The 10,459-nt window shown below is 34.4% G+C and overlaps 1 protein-coding gene across 2 annotated transcripts; it reads right to left on the bottom strand.

The window, feature by feature from the left end:
- On the bottom strand, positions 1 to 5,151 carry LOC113730907 (sphingosine kinase 1). Of its 2 annotated transcripts, XM_027255891.2 has the most exons (10): positions 4,701 to 5,151; positions 3,850 to 3,972; positions 3,634 to 3,734; positions 3,105 to 3,177; positions 2,815 to 2,901; positions 2,617 to 2,694; positions 2,438 to 2,508; positions 1,242 to 1,541; positions 751 to 873; positions 1 to 366 (listed from the first exon to the last, which is right to left on the bottom strand). In XM_027255891.2, the coding sequence occupies exons 1-10, from the start codon at positions 5,014 to 5,016 to the stop codon at positions 175 to 177; spliced, it is 1,464 nt and encodes a 487-aa protein (XP_027111692.1). In that variant the 5' UTR covers positions 5,017 to 5,151; the 3' UTR covers positions 1 to 174. The 2 variants fall into 2 exon arrangements, with proteins under 2 accessions (XP_027111692.1, XP_027111693.1); XM_027255892.2 differs by lacking the exon at positions 4,701 to 5,151 and having other exon boundaries at positions 3,105 to 3,180; positions 3,850 to 3,880.
- Positions 5,152 to 10,459: the final 5,308 nt, after the last annotated feature.

Here is a 10,459-nt window from a genome sequence, read left to right as displayed (position 1 = left end):
TTCTCAAAACTTCTAAGGCTATTTTGTGATTTTACCAAAGTTGAGGGGGCACAACTGCCCACCCACAACTATACGTGGCTCCGCCACCGGTTGTATACATGGGGTCGAGTGAGAAACACAGCTATCTTGTGCAATATATGTAATGTAAAGCCTGCATGAAAGAAAAATTGACTTCTAAATAGGACAAAACAATGTAGCCAATCCTTGCTCCACATTGATGTGGAGTTTTTCATAAGCCAACAGGGTCTTCTGGTCACATCTGTACGTTCCTTTTCCGCTGGCCAGAAGCTCTCCATCTACGTCTATGATCCCTTCCTTGGATGGATCATCATTTCGCGGACCAGGCTCCAAAATGAAAGCCTTCACCTGCAGATATGGAATAAGTAAAGCAATCTGGATAGCCACAGGAGTCCAAACTTAAAGCCTACTCTAAAGTACAAACTACATTTTTTCTTCCTCCTCAGCTCCCCCTTCATTCTTAGGGTGGGTCATTGTATGGTTGAAATGGTCTTCAAAAAATTTCTCTGAGATCCTCATAAATATCACTAAAAAATTTGAAAGAGAAACAACTCCACCCATCAAAAGCACCACATGCTTTTCTATGTAAGATAAACAATAATGAAATAGAAACAGAGAAAAATTTCCCCCTTCAATGATGGTATTGCATTGAATACTTCAGAAACAGTCAAGACTTGATTAAATTAAAGGACCAGAATACAGAAGGATTTAGGTTTAAAACGGGGAACTCACCTTAAGGTACTGGACGTGTGGCGATTTAACATGACCACCATTATTCAGTTCAGTCATCAATCTTAGCAACCCCAACCGGGTGCAGTCTTTTACCATAATCAAGTCCAGATAACCATCTGAAAACTGTAATCAAGCAGAGGAAGAAAGAACCAAGAAGTTAAACATTTGCAAATCACTCAGCAAAAATACTTGAAACAGAAGTCTGACTGCAGCCCCAAATCTTTCATGGAAGAGAGAGAGAAAGAGGTGGATTTGGAAAAGATAAGGTTTCCAATAATTGGAAAACAAAGCAAAGACTGCACTTGAAAAGAAAAGAAGGAAAAAGCAAAAAAATTACGAAGAAGAAAAAGAGTACAAAAACAATTTCAGCAATAAGGAAAATATTCTGACACAGGATGCCCACAACAATCACATATTTTATACTTCTTAGCGTTGGAAAACACATGATTCAGTGAAATCACCAGTAGATTAAGAACTAAGTTGAACCTGACCTTAGCATCAGGAGCGGCCATGGTGTCTTCCCCTCCCCAAGGTACATTATGAAGCCAGATTGAAACAAAAGGTCCGTCAACCTTCCGCCAGTTTAGGTTCTTCATGTCAATATCAGCACCTTGATAGCCATTTTGCTGACCATTGATGAGCAACTTATCAGTTCCATCTTCACTGGGAATGACTTCACCAGTAGATTCACATTCTATGCTGGTAACTTCTCCACAAGCCTCATATCCTGGTGCAGGGACAAACTTTATGCAACCGTTGTACTTCCTCAGACAAAATATTCGCTGAATGGCCTGAAAATGAGACACAAAGATCAGGGAAACAGCCTCTTTTTCTTGCTTCTTCCTATCCTATCAGGGTAAAGCAAAGGAGTGCAACTGATACTATATTTACAGAAAAGATATTTATTAACTCCCAATATCATCCATGACCCCAGAGCAAAAGAAAAATGAAACCCCTTACTGGCGATAGTTGGATAAAGTGAGCATTGCGAAAAAGGGACATGCTATATGTAACAACGCCTACATTTCTAAAGGATTGATGGTCATGATAATGATTCTCTTGTGTTTCAACTTTCATAAGTCATTTTTCTAATTAATACAATCTTCTTCAGCAAAATAATCAGATTGAAACCAAACTGATAGGCGCATTCAAGTGTAGAACACTATCGATGATTTTGTTAATTATTTTTCAACTGAAGAGTATAATCTGAACTTAAACAAATTAGCCAAATTTTTTAAAGGCAAAATCCTGCAAAACCATAAGCTGCGGGGATAACAGGCAAAAAAGGAGTTATATTAGCAATGAAAAGTACAAAGACTGCTTAGACTTGCAACAATATTTTAGATATTCAATCAGTTTCATCTTGTGCACCATCACATTCAGAAAACATCTGATAAAGATCTGAGACTAGTTAATACAGGGAACATATCCACACGGAATAAAGAACTTGGGCAGCTGTAAAGGCGAATTGACAAGCAATAAGGGAGAAACTCGTTGTAGTATTGTATCATTTATGTAATTTATTATGATGAAAATATAGACTCATGCAATACATCTATTACCAGATGTGGTTTCAAGATCCAAATGTATCAGGAGCTCAAGAGGGTAGGCACATACTTCACATATTTCAATAGAACTTTAAAAATGAAACACATAAAAAATAGAAAAAAGAGGTTCAAAGACTCACATAAAAGTCAATGCGGGCACTACCCATCCATCTGTATTTCTCAGATTCAATGTCAATATCACCCACCAGACCTTAGAAAAGTGATTGTGAAACATGAACAAGTACGTACAATTTAGTCATTAATCTATCTAAGAAATTATTTCAAAATAATGAAAGTGTAACAGAAATTATTGCTGCACCCCAAGCGAGCATCAGCACACTGAAAAATTTGGTCTGCCCCTGGGAAATGGTAGCCACATCGAGTGAACGCCTATGCCCTGACAGATATTGAGCATAGAGAAGACTTCTTAAGTGAAAATTTTGAGACTTGAGAGGAGTTACAGGACAAAAATGTTAATATTATCTTTAACATGTATAACTGAAGATTTTGGAGCAACCTTGAATTATAGAAAGAACAGCATTAGCTGGTGTGCAAGGTTCACTGGCTGAATCCAGTAACGACTTTGCCATTCCATTTCCAGTTCCTGCATCCAAAAACCATGTAAGTTCCCAACATATAACCTGTAGATGAAATTTCTGGCATCATTTTCTGTGCAATCAATTGCTACTTTCATTGACATTTTCTTTTCAGCGGTAGGAGATAGAAACGGTTTGTAAAAGTAGAAATATATTCTGTTTCTTTTATCAAATTGTTATTGAAATGAAAAGAAACAAATAAACGACAAACCTGCAGGCACTACCCCAAGAGGCATGGTTATTGCAGTTTTCCAATCCCCCCTTTCAAGCAGTCCATTTATTACCTACTAAGGTAGCAATATAAGAATTAAAAGCTCAAAAATTCCCCCATTATGTGAACAGTTTGCAAAAACTTAAAACAACTTAAGCTACATTATAAACTTGAGCATCTGAACGGTAAGCACCAGAGAAAATATATCAGCATGTTCAAGATACTTCCTTTCTTCAGGATATGGCAATTTAGTGAATGCATGAGTTATGTAAGGGATATCTCAGGAGCTGGTTGTGTTTCTGAAAGGAACCAAATGTTGATATTGTGCAATGGTTCATTATGCAGCATTGGTACTGTTATAGAACAGAATGCTCAAATTATAACAGGAGAAAAGCCTTTACCAAAATTACAATAAACCACCCTTTATCCATCTGAACTCTTTAAGCACAGACCAAACTGACCCTCAAAATCCTTCTGCTGAGGGAAATTCTGTAACAAATCATTATGCAGTCCAAGGTGACAAACTTACCTCAACTAAAATTCCATCCCCACTCACACAGACAATTCCGTCATACTTTGGTAGCTCCAACGAGAGAGCAATTTCCTTGGCATGTAGCCGGTACTGAGTTTCTGTCATATCAGGAGATAATTAGCAGGCAATCACCAATCCTATAACAGTATTCTGCACACAAAAGATTAATTACTAACAGATTAGACACATGGAGAAACATATAAAATCATTCACCTTGCACTGTGATTTCGATATTGGCATCCTCCAGAAGTGGCTTTACAAAATCAAGAAAAATTTTTGAAGCAGATCTCTTCCCTCCATATGGATTTACAAGCACAAATAGCCTCTTAGGCCGACCTAATCATCCAGACGAAAATAACATTTGCTTAGTTATTCGGGGAACAAAGACAAAAGTCAACTAAGGTAGGGCTCAAATGAAAAACATGCTACTTGATACACAAATAGCTCGTCTTCATAAAATCTAATTGTGAGATTATTTTGTCAAGTAATAAAACCAAGGCCGATCAGTAATTAGTGCTCATTAACTTTCAAAGCTAGCATATAACTCACATATAGGCAACTAAAGCTGTACTTGAATCGACCTCTGACCCATAAGAACTTCTCAAGTTCAGCTCCAAAAAAATAAACAAGCCAATCTCAAACAGAATTTTAAGATTGTTAAATATGTAATCTCAACCTCCACAAAATAAGGTGGCGGCAATAAGGCCTTCTTTACACGGCAACACTAAACACTAAGGCACTCACACGTCCATACAACTAGCAAAAGCATCTATATCCTTGCAGATTAACATAGTTTAATATCTTCATTTGATCACAAAGCTACTACAATTCAAAATTGGGTGCTAAGATTAAGACAAAGAAATGATCAAATTGCACTAGAATCAATTTCATACTACAGATCACAATCGAAATGACAAAACCTATATTTCAAACTTCAACTCGTAAATTAAAGTAATCACACATCAAAGCTTTCCAAAAGAATAAAAGAAAAACGAAAGGGTGCTGTTCCATAACTCAAGCAACGTATAAATACCCGTTAAGAAAATAACTAAAGGTCCTTTTACCGAGAGAATCAATGTAGTTTTGGAGATTGTCACACCAAAGCCGAAGGAGATCATCGGATAACGGCTCAAAAGTGAAATTTTTCCTCACAAGAGCGCCTTTGTTGCCTCCACAGCAGATTCCAGCTCCCGTTTCAACAATTGTCCTAATTTTAATTTTTGAGCCATTCACTACAAATCCGAGAATCTCTTTCTCCACAACCAGGCAACGATCTGACCACCGGAGTTGACCGTTGACGGTGAGAGTCATCAGCGTCACAACGCCGTTGATTTTTACCCGGTCAGAGAACAGAGCCTCAGGGGCTCTACTCTGCTCCATCTCTCCTGAGTGGTCTTCACTCCGTCTTCCATCTCCACTCGTTTATTTTTATGGAAGCTGTATCAAATCGGTTCGGCCGGTTCAGATTAGACCGGATTTCAGAACGAAAGTTCAACGATATTTTGAGTTTCGGAGTTTACAAGGTTAGTTGGTCGAGCAAAGATACTATGCTCCTGGTAGCTTTAATCTATAGCCTTAGAGCCGTTAAATAATCAGATATCTTGATAATTGGGACCAAAATCTGAATCCAACGGTGAGCGATTTAAGTCGTATGAGATGCTTGCTAGTACCGGTACAAAGAAGCACATGAATTTGGATTCAAATTTAAAAACATGCTCGGATAAGGTTATCTAATTGTCAGCACTAATTTTTTGAGTTTCAAAGATTAATCTATCCTGCACAAATCAAAACAAGTTTTTCATTCCCGATCGAAAAAGGAAATTTATGGATAATTTTTTTTTAATACATCGTATCCTCCTTCTTATCTTTTTTTTTTTTAGAAAATTATGATAAGGGTTTGATTCTATTTCACCACTGTATAAAAACACATTCTTCAATTTTTTTTTTGAAAAAAGGTTCATAATGGCAATGTCATTTATGCAGTTTGGTGTAACTACTGGATAATAAATTTTTAAGTTTACAAATTTGAAAAATAACAAATACAACAGCAAATTTAGCTTTCATGGCGTCCCCTCTTCAAGCACCCCATTACTCTTCGTTCATGTGTGTCTTTGTAAGTCTCAAACCAATTTTCTAGAAGCCTATATAAGTTTTAAATACATCTATATGACGTCGATAAAAATGATAATGTTCAATAGATCATATTTGAGAAATAGGATTTTCTACAAGTCAAGTTCTTATAAAAATTAAAACTTAATTTACTATCCCTAAACAAAAAAATCCAAAAATTTAAGGGTTCAGAAACTAAATGAAAATAACACTTTAAAAACTAATTAGCAAAGAATGCACCATTTCATCCTTGTAAGCAAATGTACTATAGAAAAGTTTGTGCATAACATAAAAAATCATTAGAGTAAGTTAGAATAGGTATTGCCTTTTGTTTTAAAAAATATTATTTATAAAATATATCATAAATGCCTTTTTAAAAAAATAATGTTTGGATTAGCTAGTTTTTCAAATGTAATGCTATATTAACACATTTCAAAAATACCTTAAAAAATATCTAATTTATACAATCTTCGACTCTGTTTGGATTAACCTATTTTTTAAAAACTAATTTTTAAATACAATATTATAATAATACACAAATAAAAATAATTCAAAAAATCTATCATCTATACAATGTATCAAAACAACTCACAAATATATACAAAAAAATTTTAAAAATTAATTTTATAACATTTTCCACCTATTATCACCACCTGCCGCCACAGCCACCACCGCCACAGATTAGACCAGATTACAGAACGAAAGTTCAACGATATTTTGAGTTTCGGAGTTTACGAAGGTTAGTTGGTTGGTTGAACAATAATCCTATGCTTCTGGGTAGCTTTGATCTATAGCCTTAGAGCCGTTAAATAATCAGATCTCTTGATAATCGGGACCAAAATCTGAATCCAGCGGTGAGAGATTTAAATCATTTGAGATGTTTGCTAGTACCGGTACAAAGAAGCACATGGATTTGGATTCAAATTTAAAGGCGTGCTCGGATAAGGTTATCTAATTGTTAGTACGAGAGTTTAAAAGTCAGAATTGGTTTTTTGAATTTTAAAGATTAATCTATCATACACAAATCAAAACAACCTTTTCATCTCTGATCGAAAAAAGAGATTTATGGATAATTTTTTTAATACACCATATCATCTTTCTTATCTTTTATTTTTTTTGGAAAATTATGATAAGGGTTTGATTATATTTCACCACAGTATAAAAGCACATCCTTCAAATTTTTTTTTGAAAAAAGGTTCATAATGGCAATGTCATATATGTAGTTTGGTGTAACTACTAGATGATAAATTTTTGAGTTTAAAAAATTGAAAATTAACTAATACAACAGAAAATTTAGCCTTCATGCCGTCCTCTCTTCAAGCACCCCATTACTCTTCGTTCATGTGTATCTTTGTAAGTGTCAAACCAATTTTCTAGAAGCATATATAAGTTTTAGATACATCTATATGATGTCGATAAAAATTATAATGTTCAATAGATCATATTTGAGAAATAGGATTTTCTACGAGTCATGTTCTTATGAAAATTAAAACTTAATTTACTATCCCTAAACAAAAAATCCAAAAATTTAAGGGTTCAGAAACAAAATGAAAAGAATACACTTTAAAAACTAATTAGCAAAGAGTGCACCATTTCATCCTTGTAAGCAAATGTACCATAGAAAAGTTTGTGCATAACATAAAAAATCATTAGAGTAAGTTATAATAGGTATTGTCTTTTGTATCAGAAAATATTATTTGTAAAATATATCATAAATGCCTTTTTAAAAAAATAATGTTTGGATTAGCAAGTTTTTCAAATGTAATACTATAGTAACACTAGGGTTGGCAATGAGGGCACCCGCCCCGGGGGGTAGAAATGGGGTGAGGGATGGGGCGGGGGCAAAATATTTCCCCCCGCCTTAAAATGGGGCGGGGGATGGGGCAACATACACCCGCCCCACGCAAAAAAAAAATTAATATATATATATATATATATATATATAGACACACATACACATAAAACAACCCTAAATTTCCTAAAGCTGCTCCTTTACATCATCTGCCGACTGTCGCACGGTCTGGACCTTCCACCCTCTTTGTTCTGCATTCTTCTTCACGCTTTGCTTTCATCCGCTCTTGAATCCTTTATAGGTTTGCTCCCTTATCATTCTTATCTTGATAGATTAATGAAGAACGCATGGTGAATAAATGATTGCATCTGTGTCAATCCCTTTGCCGTGGTGCTTAAAGCTTAAGATTCCATTTTTGTCAATTTTTGTCAATTTCTTTAGATGTCTCTTTCCTTTGCCGTAGGCTGTGGCACTTAAAACTTACTTTTGTTTTTCTAATACTTCACGTTTAGGTTGTTGGAGATTAAGAACTACCAATTGTAGTTTTGCTATTTGATTTTTCAACTGATTTCCATCGTCTCACAAAATCATCCCGTTGTTTCTGGTCTTTTCCTTTGACTTGGGTTGGTTCATTTTGGGCATTTTTTTTATGGGTAGATTGAGAACTCTAGTTGATGGAGTTTGATTTATTGTGCCATTTGCTTTTTTTGTGATCAGTCCATTTATTGTGCTATTTGCTTTTTTGTATTTGTAGATTTCTTATCACAATGAACCAGTCCGAAAATGTAATTGCATCTGAATAGGGGGATAATTCATCAACTCCACAATCAATGAATGTTGAATCAATTTACTTGACAGATGCAGTAGAAAAAAATGAATATGAAATTGAAGGAGGAAAAAGAAAATTAAAATCGAAAGTTTGGGCACATTTTGATAGAGAGAAAGGTGAAGATGGCATTTTTTATGGTGTGTGCAAGTATGAGACAGGTAGCACTCATGGATATAATTTAACTTCTACTTTTAAATTTATATAATTTTTTTTTGCATTTCTTTATTTAGTAAATCAGTGGTTTTTTTTTTGTTTTTGTGCAGCTACTTGCTCTACCTCGGAAGGGATGTCATACATTGTTGGATGAAGAAGATGATGTTGATTGTGTTACTGAATAGGTATTAAAGAAATTTGATTCATCTAAATTATTTTTCTCCAATTTTTTGTTATACACTATAGTATGGTGACAAGATTCTTCTTTTATTTTAACATCAAATGTCAAAGTTACTTTATCAAGTGAGTTATCACATCTCGAGATTGATGAAGAGCAAATGTTCTGAAGTTGTTGAGTTGTATTAATGAAGAGAAAAGTTGGATTTATTGTTAAGTGTTTTTAGTTTGTTGAATTCTGAGTTGTTAAATCCTTTTAGATAGCCATGGATATAACTTATTATGGACGGGTCATCTTTAACTAATTAGTTCAGGAGACCTGTGAATGCTATTACTTAATGGGAAAAGCTCTACGTTGCTGTAAAGCTATGCTGAGGTTTTGGATATGAATCTCTGGCATCTTATGTACTAATACTCATTTTACGACAATTAAATGGTTTAAGATTTTAGTATTATATAAAAAAAAGAGTTAATTTGACATGGAAACGGAGGACCGTCGGGGAAACGGGGCGGGGGACGGGGGGAGTTATTTGACAACGGGGCGGGGGATGGGGGAAGGATCCTCCACCTCACCCCCGCCCCATTGCCATCCCTAGTAACATATTTTGAAAATACCTTAAAAAATATCTAATTTATACAATTTTCGACACTGTTTGAATTGACGTATTTTTTAAAAACTAGTTTTTAAATACAATATTACAATAATACACAAATAAAAATAATCTAAAAAATATCTCATCTATACAATGCATCAAAAACAACTCACAAATATAGACAAAAAATTTTTAAAAAAAATTATAACATTTTCCACCTATTATCACCACCTGTCGCCACAGTCGCCACCGCCGTAGATTAGACCGGATTTCGGAATGAAAGTTCAACGATATTTTGAGTTTTGGAGTTTACGAAGGTTAGTTGGTTGGTCGAGCAATGATCCTACGCTTCTGGATAGCTTTGATCTTTAGACTTTGAGCCGTTAAATAATCAGATCTCTTGATAATTGGGACTAAAATCTAAGTCCAATGGTGAGGGATTTAAGTCGTATGAGATATTTGCTAGTACCGCTACAAAGAAGCACATGGATTTGGATTCAAATTTTAAGACGTGCTTGGATAATGTTATCTAATTGTTAGTATAAGAGTTTAAAAGTTAGTACTGATTTTTTGAGTTTCAAAGAGTAATCTATGATGCACAAATCAAAACAAGCTTTTCATCTCCGACCAAAAAAGGAGATTTATGGATAATTTTTTTTAATACACCATATCATCTTTCTTATCTTTTTTTTTTTTTGAAAAATTATGATAAGGGTTTGATTCTATCTCACCACTGTATAAAAATGCATACTTCAATTTTTTTTTTGAAAAAAGGTTCATAAAGGCAATGTCATATATGTAGTTTCGTGTAACTACTGGCTGATAAATTTTTAAGTTAAAAAAATTGAAAATTAAAAAATATAACAGGAAATTTAGCCATCATGACGTCTCCTCTTCAAGCACCCCATTACTCTTCGTTCATGTGTATCTTTGTAAATTTCAAACCAATTTTCCAGAAGCATATATAAGTTTTAGATACATCTATATAACGTCAATAAAAGTGATAAAGTTTAGATCATATTTGAGAAATAGGATTTTCTACGAGTCACGTTCTTATTAAAATTAAAACTTAATTTACTATTCCTACACAAAAAACCCAAAAATTTAAGGGTTCAAAAACTGAATGAAAAGAATACACTTTAAAAACTAATTAGCAAAGAGTGCACCATT

The sequence above is a fragment of the Coffea arabica genome, chromosome 2e, assembly GCF_036785885.1.
Source record: "Coffea arabica cultivar ET-39 chromosome 2e, Coffea Arabica ET-39 HiFi, whole genome shotgun sequence".
NCBI lineage: Eukaryota > Viridiplantae > Streptophyta > Magnoliopsida > Gentianales > Rubiaceae > Coffea > Coffea arabica.
Note: the sequence above shows the minus strand (reverse complement) of the source record. Positions and strands in the feature narration are given on the sequence as shown.

Coding starts and splice junctions, on each gene's coding strand:
- LOC113730907 (XM_027255891.2), bottom strand. CDS start 5,016: ATGGAGCAGAGTAGAGCCCCTGAGGCTCTGTTCTCTGACCGGGTAAAA. Junction 3,178..3,633: donor GGGATGGAATTTTAGTTGAG/GTAAGTTTGTCA, acceptor CTACCTTAGTAG/GTAATAAATGGACTGCTTGA. Junction 1,542..2,437: donor GTGCCCGCATTGACTTTTAT/GTGAGTCTTTGA, acceptor TCTCATTTTCAG/GCCATTCAGCGAATATTTTG.